This window comes from Schistocerca americana, chromosome 3 (assembly GCF_021461395.2).
Source record: "Schistocerca americana isolate TAMUIC-IGC-003095 chromosome 3, iqSchAmer2.1, whole genome shotgun sequence".
NCBI classification, from domain to species: domain Eukaryota; kingdom Metazoa; phylum Arthropoda; class Insecta; order Orthoptera; family Acrididae; genus Schistocerca; species Schistocerca americana.
The window spans coordinates 333,275,868-333,300,850 of NC_060121.1; the positions used below are offsets into that span (position 1 = coordinate 333,275,868).

General features: G+C 44.0%; 1 protein-coding gene across 2 annotated transcripts in view; it reads left to right on the forward strand.

The window, feature by feature from the left end:
* LOC124607222 (receptor-type tyrosine-protein phosphatase N2) overlaps positions 1-24,983 on the forward strand; it is a 445,587-nt gene that overhangs the window by 310,934 nt on the left and 109,670 nt on the right. For both annotated transcript variants that reach the window (XM_047139493.1, XM_047139494.1), the window contains exons 10-11: positions 18,603-18,646; positions 18,726-18,829. In XM_047139493.1, the coding sequence (XP_046995449.1) occupies positions 18,603-18,646; positions 18,726-18,829 (148 nt within the window). The remainder of the gene's footprint in view (positions 1-18,602; positions 18,647-18,725; positions 18,830-24,983) is intronic.

A 24,983-nucleotide genomic window follows, 5' to 3' on the forward strand; every position in this document is an offset into this window, starting at 1 on the left:
AGGTGATGTCCTGCTGTTAGCAAAGATAATCGCGTCGATCACATGCTGTCATAGCCCATTAACGCCAAATTTCGCCGCACTGTCCCAACGGGTACGTTCGTCGTATGTCCCACATCGATATTTGCAGCTATTTCACGCAATGTTGCTTGTCTGTTAGCACTGACAATTCTACGCAAAAGCCGCTGCTCTTGGTCGATAAGTGAAGGTCGTTGGCTACTGTGTTTCCGTGGTCAGAGGTAATGCCTGAATGGCTCTAAGCACTAGGGGATTTAACATCTGAGGTCATCAGTCCCCTAGACTTAGAACTACTTAAACCTAACTAACGTAAGGACATCACACACATCCATGCCTGAGACAGTATTCGAACTGGCGACTGTAGCAGCAGTGCAGTTCCGAACTGAAGAGCCTAGAACCGCTCGGCCACAGAAGCTGGCAGGTAATGCCTGAAGTTTGGTAGACTCGGCACACTCTTGATATTATGGATCTTAGAATATTGAACTCCTTAACGGTTTCCGAAATGGAATGGCCCATGTGTCCAGCACCAACTACCATTCCATGTTCAAAGTCTGTTTATTCCCGTCGTGCGGCCATAACCACATGGGAAACCTTTTCAAATGAATCACCTGGCTACAAATGACAGCTCCGCCAGTGCACTGTCTTTTTATACCTTGTGCACGCTATAATACCGCCATCCGTACATGTGCATATCGCTATCACATGACTTTTTGTCACAGTGTATGACCATCGTGGCATGATAATCTCATTTTCAGAGTTTGTTTTCTGACTCATTTGTAACGTAACAGTGTTCTTTTTATTCTTCTTGTGTACTAAATATTTCTGAAACTGTTATATGAAGTTTGTGCGTTTATCAACCTTGTTGTGTTGCGATGATCTATAGTCACGGAGGCCTTTACAGAGTTCCTGTGGGGATAAGTTGTTCAAATGGTTCAAATGGCTCTGAGCACTATGGGACTTAACAAAAAAATGGTTCAAATGGCTCTGAGCACTATGGGACTTAACTGCTGTGGTCATCAGTCCCCTAGAACTTAGAACTACTTAAACCTAACTAACCTAAGGACATCACACACATCCATGCCCGAGGCAGGATTCGAACCTGCGACCGTAGCGGTCACGCGGTTCCAGACTGAAGCGCCTTTAACCGCACGGCCACACCGGCCGGCGGGACTTAACATCTGAGGTCATCAGTCCCCTAGAACTTGGAACTAGTTAAACCTAACTAACCTAAGGACGACACACACATCCATGCCCGAGGCAGGATTCGAACCTGCGATCGTAGCTGTCGCGCGGTTCCAGAATGAAGCGCCTAGAACCGCTCGGCCACTCCGGCCGGCGGCTAAGTTGTCAACGGCTGCTTAATTAGTGCGTCACTGGCGAAAGACACAAATCTACTAGTGTTATCTTGAGTAACTGTGCGACAGCATCCAAGGGAAAAAATTGTGTGGTATGGGCAAGTGCATACCCGGGGGGAACGTCATACTAGTTTAATATTTTACGTCTCTAAACTGTTCCTCTACTGTACGGAGTACATAATGCTGTAAACAGTGCTCATATCTTTCCGCATTTAGCGTTTTTTCAGCACAATAATGGGTCCACACACTATCCACGAGAAACACTCCTATCGTAACGCCACCACCTCCGTTCTTCATTGTTGGCACTACGGGTAATGGGGGCTAATGTTCTCCAGACATTCGCCAAACCTAAACCCTCCCATCGGATTTACACAGGGTATATCGTGATCCATCACATCAAATCGCTTGTTTCCAGTCATCCACTGTCCAGTGGCGTGGATCTTTGCACCACCGTAAGCATCGCTTAGCGTCCACGGAATGTGTGACTAACGAGGGGCTGGTAGACTACTCTTTTTAACTTTGTACTTACAGTCTTTGATCTAGCTGGACTGCTGGCAGCACTTTGCACCTCACGAGTGATTGCTTCCGCTGATTTAATGCAATTATCTTTGATCACCCTGCCCTATGCTTGACGCTCCCTGTCCATCAGTGCGTGAAGTCTGCGTATCTTGGGTTAACTGTGTTTCTTCATGTTTCCACTTCACAATCACCGACAATCGACTTAGACAGCTTAGGGGTTGAAATGTCCCTGATGGATTTGTCACTCTGGTAACATACAATGATTAGCCCACTTTCGAAGTCACTCAGCTCTCTTGATCAACCCATTCTGCTGTTGCTACGTATCTACTGAAAACAGAATGCCCCCCGCCCTCTCCCGATTTTATACTGGCGGGCAACCTCTCGTGACATTAATGGTCAATTTCACATTATATATGGCTTTCCGGACACTTTTGATCAGATAGTGTGTATCAAATGCTTCCAGTTTCCCCTTCTCCGGGTTTCTGATGTTCCGCATTTTATTTCCATACAATGTGGAGCTTTAGACGTACACTTTCAGGAACCTTTTCTCAACTTCTATATCAATATGTGATATTTGTAGAGCACTCTTAATGAAGAAGGTTTTGTTTGTCTGTGCCAGTCTTCTTCGGATATCTTCCGTGATTCGGGCATCCTGCCTAACGCTTCTTCCTAGAGTTAATGGAATGTAGTCGCATTGACTAAGGCGATGCTGAGAAACACTAAAAGTTGTAGATGAGTTTTGCTGTTGGGGAGAAAAAGTAGGGAGGTTGTAAAACACGGGCCTGACAATAGAAAGAAAAGCATCACTGAAAATGAAAAATTTGTTATCATCGAATATAAATTTCATGTGTTAGGAAATCTTATCCGAAGATATTTATCTGGAATGTTGTCTTGGACGGAAGTGAAACGTGGACGATGAAACAGTTCACAAAAAACGAATTGAAGCTTTTGAAATTTGGGGCAACAGAAGCATGCTGGAGGTTGGACGGGTAGATTTAGAACTAATGGGGAGCTACCGAATTGAATAGGAGAGAAAAGGAACTGAAAAACTTGGCTAAAGGAAGGGATCATTTGATAGAAACCGTGTTCAAATGGGTGTACTAGTAGGATGCCGTAGTTACGCAGAGAAGAAGCATCTTGCACAGAACAGATTAGCTTGGAAAACTGCACCAAACCAATCTGGGACCTGAAGATCGCAGATTCGAATCCTGCCTCGGGCATGGATGTGTGTGCTGTCCTTAGATTAGTTACCGAGCGAGGTGGCGTAGTGGTTAGACACTGGACTCGCATTCGGGAGGACGGCGGTTCAATCTCGCGTCCGGCCATCCTGATTTAGGTTTTCCGTGATTTCCCTATCGCTCCAGGCAAATGCCGGGATGGTTCCTTTCAAAGGGCATGGCCGACTTCCTTCCCCGTCCTTCCCTAACCCGATGACACCGATGACCTCGCTGTCTGGTCTCCTTCCCCAAAACAACCAACCAACCAACCTTAGATTAGTTAGGTTTAAGTAGTTGTAAGTCTAGGGGACTGATGACCTCAGGTGCTAAGTCCCATAGTGCTTAGAGCCATTTGAACCTGAAGATCACAACAATAACAGCAGTTACAGCTTTTCAAAAAGTGTTCTCCGAACAACACTGTCAAAAATTTATTGTGTACATGTACACATATTTTGATCTCGTCGGTTAGTTTAACTATGCGTTACTGGACTCCCTGAGTCAGTTGACACACAGGGATCGACATGAAATGTAGCTGCCCTTGTGCTGTTATTTCTGACGTTCTGCAGCCTTTCTATCGCTCATGACACGAAATGACGGTTTCGTGACGCCGAGAACTGAGGACGCAACTGATTTCGCATGTGTTCTGCTGACCTGTTTGCCGGCGTCAGATTAGATAGGCAGTCAAATGGGTGCATGGAAAGTGGTTACCGGCACCTGTTGGTCGCACGCTGAAGTGCGATGTTCAGTCACAGGCCCTCGGCGATGACTTAAGTAATGACGAATTCCTTTCGGAAAAGCAAACATCGGGGTAGACAGAGTGAAGGTATCCTACTGGCAAAAACCGTCACATTTCAAGAGGGCTTATGCGATTACTTCAATTGCAGCAGCAGCCGCCATCCTTGAGCAACGAGATTAACAGACGACAATTGGTGTATCCTCCGCCAGGTTAGTACCTAGTTACGGACCCAGTCTCACGGCCGTTCACAAATGTGGGACTTCTTGTAAGACTGCAGTAGCACGATGATTCTGATAGGATGAGCTTACAATCAGAATCACTCCTTCTCTATCTGTGAAAATTATATTAGTAACATGTATGCACAGATAATACGGGGTGTTGAAAAAGTCTCTCCGCAGTGCCGTATGATTGTTAGCCGCGCGTGCCGTATGTCGCAGTGAATATACCGAAATGAAACTCAGTGAAATACAAGTTATTAATTTATTGAAAATTCATTTTCACTTACTAATTTTCACATTAAATGTTGAAAGTGTCCCCCCTGTTGTTGCATACACAATTCAATTCGTCTAATCATGTTTCCAAACACAAGCTGTAACATTTCTTCTGTAACAGAAGCAGTGAAAGAGGATATTGCAGTTTTCAATCCATCGATGGATTTTGGACGGTTTTTATAGACAGTTGCTTTCGCTGCACCCCAGAAGAAAAAGTGAGGTGGTATTAGGTCAGGCGATCGTGGAGGCCAAAGTCTCTGTGAAATTATGCGATCACCAGAAACAGCAAGCAGTGACACTGAAACGCGAGCTGTATGCGCGGTTGCACCATCTTGTTGAAAATAACAGTTCAGTATTTCACTTTACACAAGTTCTCCTATGATTGGGTACGGAATATCACTGCAATATCGTTGTGCGTTTATTGTTTCATTGAAAAATATGGGACCCACAATCCGACATCTAGAAATTGCAATCCAAACTCCTATTTTCACAGAATGAAGTGGTCACTTATGAATACACAATGGATTTTCAGTACTCCACATACGAGAATTTTGCGAGTTCATGTACCCGGATAAATGTAATCACGCCTCATCAATGAAAAACGTTTGATTAAGAATATCCCTCCCATTTTGTTGAACGGAATTTTTGAACCATTTACAATAATGCAGTCTCTTCCACGATCAGTATTTTTCAGTTCTTGCACGACTGTCACTTTGTATGGGAAAAGTTCTAATTTTTTCCTTACAGCTGTGTGGGCCGTTCCGACACTAACATCGATTTGAAGGGAAGGAACCCATGCAGGCGAACAGTCATACGGCACTGCGGAGAGACTTTTTCAACACCCCGGACAAGGGGTGGACAAAAATATGGAAACTTATCTCCATGGCTAATACAGGGGAGCGGACAAAAATATGGAAACGCCAAGTACACAACACATTACCACGCCTAATACAGTGTACGAAAACCGTTGTAATCTAAAATAGCTTCCAGTGGTTTCGGAATGGATGACAACAGGTTCTGTGTAATGTACAAGGAAATCTTTTACCATTCTTCCTGCACAACAGTGGCAAGTTCTCGTAAGGGTGGTGGTGGATGGCGATCACACACCATTCTCTCGAGTGTAAACCACAAAGGATCAACAATATAAAGATCTGGTGATTGTGGTGATCAGGGGAGATGCGACGTTCAACTTGTTCTCACAAAACCATTCCCGAACGATGTCAGCTGTGTGAGCAGGGGCCGTCGTCCTGGAACGCAGCATCACCATTGGAGAACGAACGCTGTTCCATGGAACGGACACATCAGCTAAAATGGTCACATAATCCGTGGAATGTCCGCAGCTCGCGGTCTAGTGGCGAGCGTTGCTGCCTCTGGATCGCGGGGTCCCGGGTTCGATTCCTGTCAGGGTTGGGGATTTTCTCTACCCGGTGCTGTTTGTGTTATCCTCATCATCATTATCATCATCATCATCATCATCATCATCATCATCATCATCATCTTTCGAGACAGTAGCTAGATTGGACTGTGCAAAAATTTGACTGTGTACAAATTGGGACTTTGTGCGGGTGCTGATGACAATGTAGTCGAGCGCCCCACAAACCAAACAAAAAATAATCCTTGGACGTAAAGCAACCTTGCAGAGTAACCAATGTGAACCATGGAATACCGTGATATGACTGCCGAAATCATCACTGAACCCCCACCATGTTTCACTCTTGAGACGTAAACTCCGCCAGAAGTTGAAAACAGTGTGAAACAAGACTGATCGGACCAAATGACATTCTTGCATTGTTCTATAGTCCGAGTTTCATGGCTTCGGCTCCACGTTTTCCTGAGACGGACATTTTCATCACTGGTGACTGATTTTTTTTAAATTTAAGCTCGCTCTGCAGTTCCCTGGCTCTGGGGTCCCTGCATGTTCTTTTGGTGCTGACAGAGTTCGCGAGTGCGAGTGCGACATTCAGTTCTACTTTGAGTTTTCCAGTGGTCGTTCTCTAATTTTTAGTCACAATTCTCTTCAATAACCATCCGTCATCATTACTCAACACATACCTTCAAAAAATGTTCAGATGTGTGTGAAATCTTATGGGACTTAACTGCTAAGGTCATCAGTCCCTAAGCTTACACACTACTTAACCTAAATTATCCTAAGGACACTCCCATGCCCGAAGGAGGACTCGAACCTCCGCCGGGACCAGCCGCACAGTCCATGACTGCAGCGCCTATGACCGCTCGGCTAATCCCGCGCGGCACACATACCTTCGTCGTGCTGTGACTTAGGGGATGATGAAACGTTCTGGCAGATTAAAGCTGTGTGCCAGATCGAATTTCGAACTCCGAACCTTTGCCTTTCCTCACAGCCTAAATTCTGCCAGTACCTCACCTCTTACCTCCCAAACTTCACAAAAGCTACCCTGCAGATCTTGCGAAACGAGCACTCCTGCGCCTAGCACTCTGCCAGGAATGCTAGTTCTGCAAGGTATGCAGGAGAGCTTCTGTGAAGTTTGGAAGGTAGGAGACGAGGCACTGGCGGGACTGAAGCTGTCACGAAGGGTCGTTAGTCGTGTTTGGGTAGCTCAGATGGTAGAGCACTTGCCTGCCAAAGGCAAAGATCCCGAGTTCGAGCGTCGGTCCGGCACACAGTTTTAATCTGTCAAAAAGTTTCATATCAGCACACACTCGGCTGCAGAGTGAAAATTTCATTTTGGTGGATGATGCTTCTCGGCTTTCTCTGTACGCGATGTAAATCTTCGATACGGTTCCTCTTGGAATACTAAACATTTCGGCTGCCTCGATTATGAAAGCACCCACAATATGAGCACCAAAAACCGAATGTTCTGAGCTCCGACATAATGCATTCACAACTACACGTAACACTCCTGACCACGATGACATTTGCAACATATTGAGGACATTACGCAGTTACTATTAGTGGTCAAACACACGGTGCAACCTGCAGACTTGGCTAGCACCTGTATTCATGTTCAAGGATGCATTTCTCGCGGTGTGTCCACGTTTTTGTCCATCCACTGTATCTGAACTGGACTTCATAACAGAGAGAGGTAACGCACAAGCTAGTACGGATAGCTGGTTCGAATCCAGCGGTGGGAGACATTTTGAGCGGAGTATAAGTAGAAAGGGTGCAGAAATGTCCGAGTGCAATTAATGATTAGCAATGCCTCGTTGTCGTGCGTTAAATCTCATAGCTTCCAAGGTATCTCGTTACGTAACATTTCAGACGTTAATCCATCCGTAAGATGTAAGTTCTGTGGCCATGTTGGTGCTATGGATCGACACAGGCTTTTATCTTCTCTCTTACTTGTATACCGCGTGAATCCAGTGTGCTGTAGTATACAGAGAAGTTGCAGCATTAGAAAATTGCAGCGGAATGCAGGAAGATCTGCAGCGGATAGGCACTTGGTACAGGGAGTGGCAACTGGCCCTTAACATAGACAAATGTAATGTATTGCGAATACATAGAAAGAAGGATCCTTTATTTTATGATTATATGATAGCGGAACAAACACTGGTAGCAGTTACTTCTGTAAAATATCTGGGAATACGCATACGGAACGATTTGAAGTGGAACACCTTTGTTGATGGACTACATTTTCTAAGGACTCTCCCAATGAATCTCAACCTGGCACCCGCCTTACCAACAATTAATTTTATATGATCGTTCCACTTCAAATCGTTCCGTACGCATACTTCCAGATATTTTACAGAAGTAACTGCTATCAGTGTTTGTTCCGCTTTCATATAATCATACAATAAAGGATCCTTCTTTCTTTGTATTCGCAATACATTACATTTGTCTGTGTTAAGGGTCAGTTGCCACTCCCTGCACCAAGTACATATCCGCCGCAGATCTTCCTGCATTTCGCTGCAATTTTCTAATGCTGCAACTTCTCTGTATACTACAGCATCATCCGCGAAAAGCCGCATGGAACTTCCGACACTACCTACTAGGTCATTTATATATACTGTGAAAAGCAATATAACCGAGAAAAGGTGTTTGATAAAACACCATTTCCTGCTGCATGAAGAAGTCCGCAATTGCCCGATGCGCATCCTCGTTCGCCAGGAATCGTTGATCCTTCAGGGCATTCTTCAAGGGGCCGAAGGCGTGATAAGTACGGAGGTATCAGGACTATAGGGCTGGTGCTCGAGTGTCTCCCACTTGAGTTGTAAATTCTGTGTTACATTTGCGAGGTGGGGACGTGTGTAACCGTGAAGCAACAGCGCACCATTACACAACGATGGTTTTCAACAGACATGCAGCCTCATACACATTCTTCAGTCTCCGATCGGTGTCTACCGGCGTTTGTCTATCTGCAGCCAAGAAAAGAACAATAGGATGTTAGTCCTGTTTGGACGCATTGATAATAACGTCACCATAGTTCACGTTTCCACATTTATGGCACGCACGTCGGAAAGACATGAATTCCACACTAATCCCTTGCCTCCATGTCGGTGCTCATATACGTGCGTCGCGGGCGTCGGAGTCGCGCTACTTAGCGTATTCGCTGCAGTTACGCTCTCAGATGGAGACTTTATTATCGCCCCTTATAGTTTGTAATTTTCTATAATTCTTTACCACTTTAGACAATTTTCATGCTACTTTATTTTCCGAAATTTATCTGAGAAACGTAGAAATGGATGCAGACAAAGTAATAATATAAAAGCTTTTAGTAAGGCGTACTTTGGGTAGTGGGGGAGGTGGTCTTAACCCACATGAGCCCAACGGTCCGTTTTCCTGTTTAATATGTGAACAATAGCTGTCGCTAAGCCTCCGGTTGGGCTCGAGATTTTCTGATTTTACCATCATGGTCTTACGTTTGCATTAAAATCTCCCATTATAATTCTACATCTACATCCATACTCCGCAAGCCACCTGACGGTGTGTGGCGGAGGGCACTTTGAGTACCTCTATCGGTTCTCCCTTCTATTCTTGTCTCGTATTGTTCGTGGAAAGAATGATTGTCGGTATGCCTCTGACTGGGCTCTAATCTCTCTGATTTTATCCTCACGGTCTCTTCGCGAGATATAAGTAGGAGGGAGCAATGTACTGCTTGACTCCTCGGTGAAGGTATGTTCTCGAAACTTCAGCAAAAGCCCATACCGAGCTACTGAGCGTCTCTCTTGCAGAGTCTTCCACTGGCGTTTATCTATCATCTCCGAAACGCTTTCGCGATTACTAAATGATCCTGTAACGAAGCGCGCTGCTCTCCGTTGGATCTTCTCTATCTCTTCTATCAACCCTATTTGGTACGGATCCCACACTGGTGAGCAATATTCAAGCAGTGGACGAACAAGTGTACTGTAACCTACTTCCTTTGTTTCCGGATTGCATTTCCTTAGGATTCTTCCAATGAATCTCAGTCTGGCATCTGCTTTACCGATGATTAATTTTATATGGTCATTCCATTTTAAATCACTCCTAATGCCTACTCTCAGGTAATTTATGGAATTAACTACTTCCAGTTGCTGACCTGCTATATTGTAGCTAAATGATAAAGGATCTTCCTTTCTATGTATTCGCAGCACATTACACTTGTCTACATTGAGATTCAATCGCCATTCCCTGCACCATGCGTCAATTCGTTGCAGATCCTCCTGCATTTCAGTACAATTTTCCATTGTTACAACCTCTCGATATACTACAGCATCATTCTTGGTTTGTTATATATATCACCTGAAAATTGGCCATCTTATCACACTTCTTTGAATCACTCCTGATGCTGCTTTAGTTCTGGCAATGTATTCGCAATGATAAAAATAGCATGAGTTATATTTGATAAAATTCCTTCGCGTGACTGTCCGAGTACTTCAGAGGCGGGTATTTTATTTAATAAGCGCAAATCTCGAACAGTACGAAATACTTTCGCTAACTTCAGCATCCGTGTGCTTACCATCTTTCTGCTGACGAAGGAATTTTAATAAATTAGAAAATATTGTAATGACTCTAAAGTTTTCTTCGGCTTAGTGGGCACGGGGCAACCAAACGGGACTGTGGTGTGTCATTACAATTATACTGTGGAACCAAAGAAATTGGTACACCTGCCTAATATCGTGTAGGGTCCACGCGAGCACGCAGAAGTGCCGCAACATAACGTTGCATGAAATAGACTAATATCTGAAGTAGTGCTGGAGGGAATTGACACCATGAATCCTGCACGGCTGTCCATAAATCTTTAAGAGTACTAGGGCGTGAAGATCTCTTCTGAACAGCACGTTGCAAGGCATCCCAGATATGCTCACTAATATTCATGTCTGGGGAGTCTGACGACCAGCGGAAGTTTTCAGACTCAGAAGAGCCACTCTGTAGCAATTCAGGACGTGTGGAGTGTCGAATTGTCCTGCTGGAATTGCTCAAGTCCGTCGGAATGCACAATGGACATGAATAGATGCAGGTGATCAGACAGGATGCTTACGTATGTGTTGCCTGTCAGAGTCGTATCTAGACGTATCAGGCGGCCCCATGTCACTCCAACTGCACACGGTCCACACCATTACAGAGCCTCCATCAGCTTGAACAGTCCCCAGCTGACATGCAGGGTCCATGGATTCATGAGGTTGTCTCCTTATCCGTAGGCGTCCATCCGTTCGACAAACTTTGAAACGAGACTCTTCCGATCAGGCAATATGTTTCCAGTCATGAACAGTCCAATGTCGGTATTGACGGGCCAGGCGAGGTGTAAAGCGTTGTTTCGTGCAGTCATCAAGGGTACACGAGTGGGCCTTCGTGTCCGAAAGCCCATATCTATGATGTTTCGTTGAATGGTTCGGACGCTGGCACTTGATGATATCCCAGCATTGAAATCTGCAGTAATTTGCGGTAGGGCTGCACTTCGGTCACGTTGAACGATTCTCTTCAGTCGTCGTTGGTCTCGTTCTGTTCTTGCAAGATCTTTATCCGGCCGCAGCGATGTCGGAGATTTGATGTTTTACCGGATTCCTGATATTCACGGTACACTGGTGAAATTGTCGTACGGAAAAATCCCCACTTCATCGCTTCCTCGGAGATGCTGGGTCCCATCGCTCACGCGCCGACTATGAAACCGCGTTCAAACTCACTTAAATCTAGATATCCTGACATTGTAGCAGAAGTAACCGACCTAACAACTGCGTCAGACACTTGTGTTATACAGGCATTTCGACCGCAGCGGCGTATTCTGCCTGTTTACGTATCTGTATTTCAATACGCATGCCTATACCAGTTTCTCTAGCGCTTCAGTGTAGTTATGGTCTAGAAAAGTGCTGTATTCTGTTATTAACAAGGACAGTTACCATAATGAAAAATTGCTCATGATTTTCTCAAGACTCTTACAGCTTTGCACGACACTTCGCGAGCCTGTCTGACTTTGTTTTATGGCTGCGCAATTGCAACTGGCGATATTGCGCTCGGCACACAGTTTTAACGCCTACTTCTTATCAGCTGACGGTCAAGTCACGAAGTTTCGTAGCTTGCGTTTAACAAACGTAACTTTTTACTGGATTCTTTTTGAACTTGACAAGTACAGTCGAACTATTTTATTTTTCCGTCTTTACCTTAAGGATTGAGGCGCAGTTATCAGATTAGGTGATTTTTAACAAAACATTAGGATAAAACTTCAGTTTTAGCTATCTAATTTGTGGAAACGTTTAGGTATAGTTATCGCTTTCCACAGTTAAGCGTCATCATCTGAGGATCCTGGTTAATAGCCGAAACTGATAATTATATCTAATTTTTTGGTGTCATATCAGAAACATAAAGCAAAAGTTCAACCACAGTGGTAGTTGCGTCCTCCAGTGGTCATTTCGACTTTTTTATTGTCAGTCTTGATTGCTTCAATGTTTTAAAATTACCGGTTTCGGTTTAAGGTAAACCATCCATATTTTTGTAGACAACAGTAAAATAACTAATCAAGAAATACTCTGCGAAATACCATCGCCAGCAGATGACTAATAGAAGTCATTTTCAACATCGCCAACGCTATGAACCGTCTGACGTCAACTGATGAATAAAATCTCTTTGAGCATAGGCGCTAACGTTCAGTGACCGTGTCAGAATTATGTTAGAACAAATATGCCCTCGGTCACAAATATTAAGTCAGACTTGACCAGGTTTCGACGCTACTATGAGCGTCGTCTTCAGAATTAAACTAACTGTTCTAAAACATATTAGATATATAATACATTAATAAAATTAAAGTTTGTACTGACTGGTGAGAGATGCAGTACTTACAAGTCACATTTTAAAAAAGATCTAAGCCGGAAAGGCGACGTCATGAATAGTTGTAAATAAGATGGCAACCCTTGTTCACTCAAGCAGCCCTTAGCGGCTCGCCATCTTATTTACAACTATTCATGACGTCACCTTTCCGGCTTAGATCTTTTTTTTAAAATGTGACTTGTAAGTACTGCATCTCTTTCCAGTCAGTACAAACTTTAATTTTATTAATGTATTATATATCTAATATGTTTTAGAACAGTTAGTTTAATTCTGAAGACGACGCTCATAGTAGCGTCGAAACCTGGTCAAGTTTGACTTAATATTTGTGACCGAGGGCTTATTTGTTCTAATATAATAAACTCTCTTCTAGACTCTTTCAGCTACATACATCCAATACAATATTTAGTAATCCTAATCGTAATACAGATAGCTAGGTAACCGGTTTCGGTAGTCCAACTACCATTTTCACTTTTAAAGATTTTGGATATTTCGATAACTTACTCATAGTACCCGTGTTATGGTGGTTAACACTGTCTCATGACCTAAGTGCCAATCACAACGAAGGTATCGTATAGTGTTTTATTGTATTAAATATTTCTTTAAAAATTAATCTATTTTTTAAAAATCTTTTGGAGGTTTGTGTGTTCAAAGGCCATTTTTCTGATTGTTTCTTAGATCTGAAGATGGTTGCCGGTCAACCGAAACCGGTTACCTACCTACTATTGGATGGCATTACAATAAAGACTATGAAAATTTGTAATAACTAATGGTGTCACCGTGCTTTCTTCACCTGACGGTGTCAGGTTTTGAAAACATGCCACTGCTGCATGTCTCCTCCCACCTCCTCTTAGCTCGTCGTCTCGCTTTATTCTTGTATCTCGGAATCCAGTAAAGAACTGCCTCGGTCCATCCAACATCCATACTCGCCTTCTGACTTCGAGTCCTTCTCACTACTACTTTATTTTCATCACAGTTACATATATGGTTTCCACTCCAGTGTGACCTTCTGATTTCGGATGACTTCCACGCTTGAAGTCTATGTCCCTCTGTCTTAATTCAAATCTTTGCAAAAATTTACATATGTCAGTGGAGCATATCCGCAGTCACTGGGTGTAAAACAGATTTTTTACTGCCCGCCTTGGTTGTCTCAGTTTTTTTTTTTTTTTTAATGACCGATTTCGGTTCAACATGAACCATCCCCAGGTCTGTAGACAACAGTAAAATAACTAAACAAGAAATACTCTACGAAATGCAACGAAATTACTATACCATACCATCAGCAGCAGATGAAGAACAGAAAAGCAGCAAGACCCGATAATGTTAGTGCAGAACTTATCAAATGTAGAGGATTAATGTTAGAACTGAGCCTGTTGTATTTATTAAATTAACGTTGGAAATAGACGTTATGCGACTCATGGTGAATGGCGGAAGTAATATCACACTATAATAAGGTTGCCATCCGTCCCGAGCCGGCCGGAGTGGCCGAGCGGTTCTAGGCGCTACAGTCTGGAACCGCGCGACCGCTATGGTCGCAGGTTCGAATCCTGCCTCGGGCATGGATGTGTGTGATGTCCTTAGGTTAGTTAGGTTTAAGTAGTTCTAAGTTCTAGGGGACTGATGACCTCAGAAGCTAAGTCCCATAGTCCTCAGAGCCATTTAATAAAGTTGTCATCCGTACCGATGTATCGGGACCGTCACCGTTACGGGTCCCGACAAGACTCAATTTTGTCCCGATTTTGCAAAATACTGTTACGAGCTTGGCTCAAGTGCTTAAGCAACACCACCTGTTAGCGTAACATGCAAATACAGCCTTAGTTAGTTTTATCTGTGTCAACAAGTTTATGTTGACAAGATCGTCTCACAGATGGCGTTGCAGGTTGTGTATCCTGTATCGACGATGCAAGCACCTTGGAGATCTGTAGAAAGTACCAGATTTCTCCAATAGTACGTATCTGGAACTATTTAAGTGGCGACATGGGGAAGAATCGGGAGTTCCCATGCGAGTAGCGATCTGACAAGACGATTCTAAACGTAATACGAACAACGAGTGCACGTTAGTAATGTTTGTTGTGTTTCTTGAAGGGTAGACAGGGCTTGAAGTAATGTTTGTTGTGTTTCTTGAAGAGTAGACAGGGCTTGAAGTGTATAGTGACATGTACTTCGATGACTTAAGTGTTATTGTCGACTGTTTACCGTCTAATGAACTTATTTTGTCATAGCTTACGAAAACGCGTAAGGTTGGAAAGAGAAAGCGTCATTTTTCGTATGATTACACAAAACAGTGGTCTGTTGTCAAGAAAAGAGCTACGGATCAGGAGGTGCTGTGTGAGATTTGTATTATATTAAATAATTTTTTTACTTCATTTCTGCACCTGCATCTCAGAGTGTCCCGGCGAGGTCCCAGCTAGGGGCGGCAAGTATATCCTACAAAAAAAGATTCTGTAAAACTTGTGAAAATTGCATACGAATTAGTCTATAATTCACAATGGCTATAAATTACATGCACGAACAATTAATAACAGACTGAAAAGAATAGCTTACTGGAGAAAAAATGGTTTTATAAAAGAACAATCATGCAGTGACAATTTTACAGTAGAGTGACGGATCATGGAAAGGAAACGAGAACATAAACTGGAGGTTCATAAAGCAATTGTACATTGTGAAATAGCCTTCGATAGGGTGAATATGTAGGCTATATGCTGCGGAATATAATGTAGAGAAGGTTTCTCTAAGCATTTAATATGAGTGATAAAATGTTTGTATTTAAACTACGAAATTTTAATTAATACAGGCAAAAGAGAACAGGACCATAGCAATCAACAGGGGAGTACGACAAGGAGGGATAGGATCTGCTGAGAAATCATGGTTAAGAAAAAAATTCGATACGTTGCGCCGTTTCCGATTTAATTAGCACTTAAGTCAGCCAGTCAGATCGTCGAGTGTGCAAATTCAAGTGGCCCGCCAGAGACGATCTCGCCAAACGGGTTCTTCGTTTGGTTCCTGAAATGGAAAAAGATAGCAATACAAAAATCGGATATGGGTCTGTAGTAAGAGTCGAACCCGAGCCAATGGCTGAGAAGTCTTGTGCTCTTCTGTCTACGCTATGAGAACAACTGACAGCAATTGTATCTGGCAAGATGGTTGAATTGGGGCCCGCAGTGACTTGATTGGCTAACTTCATTGTTGGTTAAATCGGGAAAGGCTCAACGTATCGAATTTCTTAATTAACAATTCTTTCTCGGCACATCCTGGACTGCAACATCATTAAAAGCTTTCTAGACCAACCTGTATACATTAATGACAGTGGAAACAAGAATTTAAACCAAGAATAAAAGAAATGCTAGAAACATATTTAAATACTGCACTCTTCGTTAACGACCAAATAATTTTACGAAAGACGGAGAATCGTTTGCATTCTCTATAACTCGAAAATATCAGAGATAAAACTTAAAACCACAGTTACAGGAAAATACCCAGTACCTTCTAAAATAATTCCAACGAAAAATCAGTTAAACAGGTATCTCGTTTTCAGTTTTTAGGATGTGATATAAGTTTTGAATATGATGATGACAAGTTTCAAATGATATGTGGCACTATGTATAGAGCATCAGCCATAAAACCCGTAAAGATGCAAAGATAAATTTCTACAAAGTACTGACAACAAGTGTACTCACATACAAAAGTAAGACCTGGACAATAACTGAGGAAAACCAAAGAATGACAAAGTCAGCTGAAATAAATTTTTTTAAAAAAGTAGAATGATGTTCTCTGAGAGAAAAAAATAAATAATTATGAAATAAGGAAAGAATTAAATATATTTTTCATGAATAGAAGAATAGAATACACGATAACACAACGGAATAAGCATTTTGAAAGAATGGAGGCACATAGAATAGTCAGATACTAACAGATTATAGACCTAAGGCAAAGAGAGATACCATAAGACCACGAAAACGTGACTTTTGTAAAGACAAAACAGGCTGTAAGGCTTCTCCTTGAAGTGAAGAATAACAACAAATGTACAATCATGAAAGAGAAATATTGACGTCAGCCGCATGAGGACGCTGAAATAATTCTGAGACGACAAGTGAAAAATTGCCGTACTGGCACTCGAACCCGGATTTCCCACTTTACGCGAGTGGTCACCTCTACCGTTTGGGTATACGAAGAAGCTTCCTGTCCAGCCAAAATTCCCAACTTGTCGCACACAACTTCCGTAGCACCCTCCCGTCCTCACTGGTCGCAGCATCTCGCACGATTCCTGCAAGAGGTCGGACCTACGGTGCATCCACACTGAAGGTGTCAAGTAATGCCGTCAAACCATAGATATTCCTGCTATACAGGGACAGAAAAAAATCGCAGCACCAAAAAATAATTAAGGTACAGTAGTGAAATTTCGGGACTACATTTGATACCGGCAAGAAAGTTATTTCAAAAAGCAAAGGAAAGTAGATTAAAGGCAAATGAAGAGACAATAAAATTCATGAGCGTAGAAAGGAATTACAAGACAAAGAGGCGGGAAACCATATAGATTGATGACCATGCTTTAGAAGAAGCAGACCACTTTAAACATCTGCAAGGGGGAGGGGGGGTCGAAGTAAATAACAGTAATGATGAGAAACACGAAGTAAAAGCGAGGATAAAAGCGGAATCCAGAGGAACATATTCACTCAACAAACTGCTGTCAAACAATATTTTTACCGAGAGGAACTAAAATAAGGATACATAAAACTATAATCAGACCACTGTCACTATATGGGGCAGAAATATGAAGAGTAGATAAATGTACGAAGAGGTAGATAAAGGTTTCCGAAAATAAAATCTTCCGGAAGAGATTTGGACCAATTTGTGAGGGAGGAGAATGGCGAAGAAGAAAAGCCGACCTGTGTGGCCTAGCGGTTCTAGGCGCTTCAGTCTGAAACCGCGCGACCGCTACGGTCGCAGGTTCGAATCCTGCCTCGGACATGGGTGTGTGATGTCCTTAGGTTAGTTAGGTTTAAGTAGTTCTAGGACTAGGGGACTGATGACCTCAGAAGTTAAGTCCCATAGTGCTCAGAGCCATTTGAACCATTTTCTGAAGAAGAAAAAACAGGGAGCTCAGGGAGTTATATACTGAACCAGATATTGTTGCGGAAGCAAAGACAAGAAATCTGAGATGGACCAGGCATATCTATAGAAGAGAGGAAGGGTCAAGATTGAGAGAAGTGTCGGAGAAGAAATGCGAAGGGCAGACATCTTTAGGCAGACCAAAAGTAACATGGAGGTCAGGTGGCCAAGGATCATCAAATACTGGGAGCAGAGGAAGAAGATGCCAAGGACAGAACGCTGTGGAGGAGGCTACTTGATGTGTCCAAAAACCGATTGCAAAAAAATGGGTCAAATGGCTCTGAGCACTATGGGACTCAACATCTGAGGTCATCAGTCCCCTAGAACTTCGAACTACTCAATCCTAACTAACCTAAGAACATCACACACATCCATGCCCGAGGCAGGATTCGAACCTGCGGCCGCAGCGGTCGCGCGGTTCCAGACTGAAGCGCCTAGAACCGATCTGCCACACCGGCCGGCAAACCGATTGCAGTTTGTGGATACAGGAGAATAAGAGTGAGCAAGTAAGTTATTTTACTGTTGTCTGCAGATCTTAGGATGGTTCATGTTGAACTAAAATTGGTCATTTAAAAAAAAAATAGCAATCAAGTTCGACAGTAAAAAGACTGTTAAATCAAAACTTGTAACATACACTGATTGACTTTCCTATGACGCATCAGTAGCTTACTTTTGAAAAGCTAATTTAGTTTACTATTAGTACTCCACGCTACTTTTAATCTTCTGTTTATTGTTTTTCCTATCCATGTAGCCTTTGACTTCATCTGCCCTAAATATCAAAACTCATTCACTGGCTCAATGTCTTCAAGGTTAATTTGTACTCTTATGTATTTGATACGTTAGTGAGACATTGGTTCAGTGTTGCGGTTAACTGGTTTTACACAGAATTAATTAATGACTTCAGTTCAGCCAGTATTGCTTCCGTTATCACGCTTCTCGATGTTGCAGGTGGGCCCAAACCAGAAGAAGAGGCGCCCTCTGAGCAACCTGAGGTGAGTCGCGTCACACAGGACATTTTTGTTGTTGCGGGAGTCCAGGTCTCCGTGCACTCCGCTGGTTCTGCTGTTCCAGGTGGAGGAACGCCCGAAGAAGAAGGAGGTGCTGCCTGACAAGCCCCCTTCTGACCAGTATGACACAGTCGATACCAGATACGCGTACATTGGATTCAAAAACAGGTACGTCCTCTCAAGTTCTGTTCTGCTGCTAAGCTGAAGCGGGGCGATCTGTTGTAGCGTCAAGTATAAGCATCCTGAATAACTAAGTAAGAAGGAAATGCTCGGCGTTAACGTGTGGGAGCCCCATCACGTTGTTCAACGTCTCAAATTGAAGAGTTATACGTTGCTCATGGTGTTCGTGTGACATGTCGGAACAGGTGCTGTCCAAAATAGAGGACTCGTACAAACACAACCTCGCGTTTGAACACTCTACAGCGTTTCTTGTTAGTGCAAGAAATGTACGCTGAGGTGACAGAAGTTGTGGGATAGCGAAAAGTACATATACAGATGGCGATAGTATCGCGTACATTAGGCGTAAAAGGGCAGTCATTTGTACTCAGGTGATCCATGTCAAAAGCTTTCCAACGCGGTTAAGGCCGCACGACGGGAATAAACAAACTTCGAACACGGAATGGTAGTAGGAGCTAGACGCATGGGATATTCCATTTCGGAAATCTGTGGCGTTTATGGGCTATGGCAGCAGACGACTGACGCGCGTGCCATTGCTAACAGCAAGAAATCGCCTGCAGTGCCTATCGTGGTCTCGTGAACAGGTCGGTTGGATCCTGGACGACCGAAAACCGTGATCGGGTCAAATGAGTCCCGATTTCAGTTGGTAAGAGCTGATTCTAGGGTTTGAGTGTGGAACAGCCCCCACGAAACCATGGACCCAATTTGTCAACAAAGCACTGAGAAAGCTGATCGCCTGCAGTGCCTCTCATGGTCTCGTGAACAGGTCGGTTGGATCCTAGACGACTGAAAACCGTGATCGGCTCAAATGAGTCCCGATTTCAGTCGGTAAGAGCTGATTCTAGGATTTGAGTATGGAACAGCCCCCACGAAACCATGGACCCGATTTGTCAACAAAGCACTGAGAAATCTGATCGCCTGCAGTGCCTCTCGTGGTCTCGTGAACAGGTCGGTTGGATCCTGGACGACCGAAAACCGTGATCGGGTCAAATGAGTCCCGATTTCAGTTGGTAAGAGCTGATTCTAGGGTTTGAGTGTGGAACAGCCCCCACGAAACCATGGACCCAATTTGTCAACAAAGCACTGAGAAAGCTGATCGCCTGCAGTGCCTCTCATGGTCTCGTGAACAGGTCGGTTGGATCCTAGACGACTGAAAACCGTGATCGGGTCAAATGAGTCCCGATTTCAGTTGGTAAGAGCTGATTCTAGGGTTTGAGTGTGGAACAGCCCCCACGAAACCATGGACCCAATTTGTCAACAAGGCACTGAGAAAGCTGCTGGAGGCTCCATAATGGTGTGAGCTGTGTTTACATGGAATGAACTGAATCCTCTGGTTCAACTGAACCGATCATTGACTGGGAATGTTTATGTTCGGCTACTTAGAGACCATCTGCAGCCATTCATGGACTTAATATTCCCAAACAATTATGATAGTTTTGTAGATGACTATGCGCCATGTCCCCTGGCCACAATTGTTTGCGACTGGTTTGGAAAACAGGCTGGATAATTCGAGCGAATGATTTGGCCGATGTGAATTCCATCGAACATCTATGGGACGTAATCTAGAGGTCAGTTCGTGCCCAACATCCTGCACTGGTCACACTTTGCACTTTTGAACAGCAACAGAGACAGCATGGCTCAATATTTCTGTGGGTGACATCCAGGGACTTGTTGAGTCCATGCCACGTCGAGTTGCTACACTACATCTGACAAAAGGATGTCCGACACGACATTAGGAGGTATCCCATAACTTGTCACCCGGCGTATGCCCTCTTAATGACGCTGGCATACTGCAGACAGGACAATGGTCAGGTTCCAACCTAGTCGACACACACCAAATTACTCCATAGTTTATCCTTGATGCTCTTAGCCCAACTTCCCCATCTGAGCATCATAGCCAGTGTCTTATGCTTTCACTCCGTAAAATAACATTAAGTGAAACTTGCGGAAAATGAAAAATGGAGACACTGAAGTTATGGTATTGCAGCCTTCCGCCTTTGTCCATATACAGTCATAAGTCTCCAGAGCCACGTAGGGTAACTAACGACTACAAAACGCGCAGGTCCTTCAATTTTTCATGAAGGGTAGTAAGACAGATTTCCATAATCATAGGCCTACGTTGTTAACGTCAGTTTGTTGTATAATTATGAAAAAAGTTTTATGTTGGTGTATTACGACGGTTTTGGACAGCGAAACTCTCCCAGAGATATCAACATGGACTCCGCCAACAGAGATCTTGCGAAATTCAGCTAGCTCTATTTGTCTACATCTACATCTACAACCATACTTCGCAAGCTACCTGACGGTGTGTGGCGGAGGGTACCTTGAGTACCTCTATCGGTTCTCCCTTCTATTCCAGTCTCGTATTGTTCGTGGAAAGAATGATTGTCGGTATGCCTCTGTGTGGGCTCTAATCTCTCTGATTTTATCCTCATGGTTTCTTCGCGAGATATACGTAGGAGGGAGCAACATACTCCTTGACTCCTCGGTGAAGGTATGTTCTCAAAACTTCAACAAAAGCCCGTACCGAGCTACTGAGCGTCTCTCCTGTAGAGTCTTCCACTGGAGTTTATCTGTCATCTCCGTAAGGAGATCCTGTAACGAAGCGCACTGCTCTCCGTTGGATCTTCTCTATCTCTTCTATCAACCCTATCTGGTACGGATCCCACACTGCTGAGCAGTATTCAAGCAGTGGGCGAACAAGCGTACTGTAACCTACTTCCTTTGTTTTCGGATTGCATTTCCTTAGGATTCTTCCAATGAATCTCAGTCTGGAATCTGCTTTACCGACGATCAACTTTATATGATTATTCCATTTTAAATCACTCCTAATGCGTACTCCCAGATAATTTATGGAATTAATTGCTTCCAATTGCTGACCTGCTATATTGTAGCTAAATGATGTGGTATCTTTCTTTCTATGTATTCGCAGCACATTACACTTGTCTACATTGAGATTCAATTGCCATGCCCTGCACCATGCGTCAATTCGCATGAAATCCAGAGCGCCGTAGGCTTTGGCAACTCCATTAATGACGGGAAGGAATTTGATACAGTTCCGCACTGTCTTCTAGTGAACAAAATACCAGCTTATCGAGATTCGGATCAGATTTGAGACTAAATTCACGCTTTAATGTATTGGGTTGCTGCATAATTTCCTAGCGTTTTACTGTAAGTTTAATAAAGACTGCAGATACACATAACACAGAGTTTAGGAACCTGTAATATGATATCCTTCATTATTCACAACATTCTGCCAACGCTAGGGTAACTTGTCGATTCGGCGACTGTACAAGTCGGGCGGTTTCGAGACGAGGAACTCGTCGAGTCATGTTCAGAGCGCATTTGCTTCAGGAAAGGAAGTTCCTTGAAAGTTGTTCGATAGAGAGCGGAAAAGGTGAAAATCTGAGGGCGGAAGATCAGGTGAATAACGTGGGTGCGGAATGGCTTCCCAACCCAATTCCTGTGTAATATTTCTTGTCAGTCTAGCAGAATGCGTTATCACGGAGCAGCTATAATATTTTTTATCAGTCTAGCAGAGTGCGTTATAGTGGAGTAGCATCACTTCAAGCAATTTTCCCGGTCGTTGTTCTTGGGTTGTGTCTGCAAGACGTCTCATTTGTTGACTGTAAGTGTCAGTAACGATGGTTACACCTTAGAGAAGCAATTCGTAGTACACCACATCGCCGCTGTTCCACCGGATGCATAACATTATCTTTTGTGGATGCAGGCAGGTCTTTGTGCGGGGATTTGCTGGTTTGTTTGGGCTCAGCCATTCCTTTCTTTTCTTTATGTTGGCATAAAGATACCATTACTCGTCACCAGTAACGATACAGGGTAGGTATGGTCGGTGTTGTTCACGAGCCAATTAATGACGAACAAGCAGAGATGCACCTACGGCCAGCCACTAATTTGTGATTTTGGCTTAGAGCATGGTACCCATTCACTCAATTTTTGAAACTTCCCCATTGCATGCAAATGTCGGATAATTGTGGAATGCTCACAGTCCGTAACATTTGCCAGCTCACGAGTACACTGACGTTGTTCATTATGAATCAATACGTTTAGAAGATCTTCATCAGACCCCAAAGGTCTTCCTGAACGTGGAGAATCACTAATGTCAAAACGATCCTCCTCAAAACCACAAAACTATTTTCTTGCCGTGGTCTGTTCAGTAACATTATCCCCATAGACGGTGCTGTCACCGCTCTACTGACCTTAAACAGCAGAATATGTCGAAATGTTCTGATTTATCCACATGCCACTCCATTTTCTACACTCCAAAGCTCCACTCACTATATCCAAATGAAAAAAATGACAAAATGTCAATAGTGAACTACAAATAAAAAAAGACAACTAATAAATAAACCCGTAGCAACCGAAATATCAAAGTGCAAAACCGAAGCGCTATGAACTAATGTACCAACCTAATAGATAAACTTCAACATTTCATACTGAACGGAACAAAATGCAGCATAAGGGTAATTTCCATATTACCCATAGGAAATCTGGTAGGATCGTTATTGTTTACAATATATCTCCATCCATAGGCACTGCCAGGCCCATCTGTACTGACCGACCGCCGTGTCATCCTCCGCTAATGGTGTCATTGGATTAGTATCCAGGGGTGTGAGGTCAATGTACCGCTCTCCCAGCTGTTGTCAGTTTTCGTGACCTGGAGCCACTGCTACTCAGTCAAGGAGCTGCTCAGCTGGCGTCATAAGGCTGATTGCACCCCTTCCCAGGCCTAGCATCAGGGGAAAATCCCTGGCAGTACCGGGAACCGAACCGCGGTCCTCCGCATCAGAATCAGCTGGGCTGACTTTTCAGCTGGGTGTAAAAAATGGAAATGAACGCTTGCGGGGCAGGCCCGACCACCTTGGTCAAGGTCTTATTACATTCGACGCCACATTGAGCGGCCTGTGCGCCAGATGGGGATGAAATGATGAAGACAACACAACACCCAGTCCCTGAGCGGAAAAATCCCCGACCCAGCCTGGAGGTGGGGAGAAAACAGGACGGAAGGGGGGAGGGAGAGAGGGAACCTGGTGAAAGGACAGAGGAAGGGAGGGGCAGGTGAGGATCAGAGTTGCTAGGAGGGATAAATGGAGGGATAGAGGGCATCATCCGGCAGCGGAGTCGATGGAAGCCACCTTGGGAAAGGAAGGGTGTAGAGGTTGAGGGTAGGAGGGACACAATGGTGAAAGTGCGGCAGAGGGTGGGGTTTGGAGAGGAGAGGAGCAACCAGTTGATGAGGGGGATCAAGGCGGCAGGAGGTGTAGAGGACACAGATATGCTAGAAGAAAAGGAGCATATGGGGGAAGGAATCAGGTCGTAGAGGATCCGCATGGGGGACAGGAGGCGTATACAGAAGGCGAGGCGGAGTGCATGGCACTCGAGGATCCGGTGGGGACTTGTGGAATTTGGGGGGGGGGGGCGGATATCGACGCGGGACTGGCATAACAGAGGAAGTGATGGATTAAGGATTTGTAGGTGTAGCCAGAGGGGAGTTTGAGGAGTCGGAGTCAGTTGTGGGCTTCGGATTGGATAGAGCGGAGATGAGGGATCCAGGTGAGGTGATGGTCAATGGTGAGGCCAAGGTAGGTGAGGGTGGGGGTAAGCTGGACAAGACGGGTGCAGGTGGTAAGGGAGAAATCAGGGAGCCGGAAGGAGCGAGTGGTATGACCTGCAATGATTGCCTGTGCTTTCTGCCTGTGAGCATTCCCTATTGAAGGGTAGACACAGATGGGGCTCGGGTAGCTGTATAACCTCGCTATCTGTTGGCGAACGACGCTGAAACAATTGTCAGTACGTCTACTGTCCCCCAGGTGGCATAAGCCATCATCGAACCAAAATCGACCTCATGTTTCCAGGTGTAGTAATTTTTTTTTTTTTCTGGCAGTGTAAATGATCTAGTTGATAACGTCTGGAGCTCCATGAGATTTATCGCAGATAATAAGGTTGTTTATAAGAAGCCTGCAACGCCAGAAGACAGCAGCAAACTGGAGAAAAATCTGCAGAGAATCATATTTGGTGAAGGGACTGACATATAACCTTGAACGTTAGTAAATGTGACTTCCTGCAGGTAAATAAGCGAAGGGATCCAGTAACGTGCGATTACATTACAGGCAATGAATAACCATAA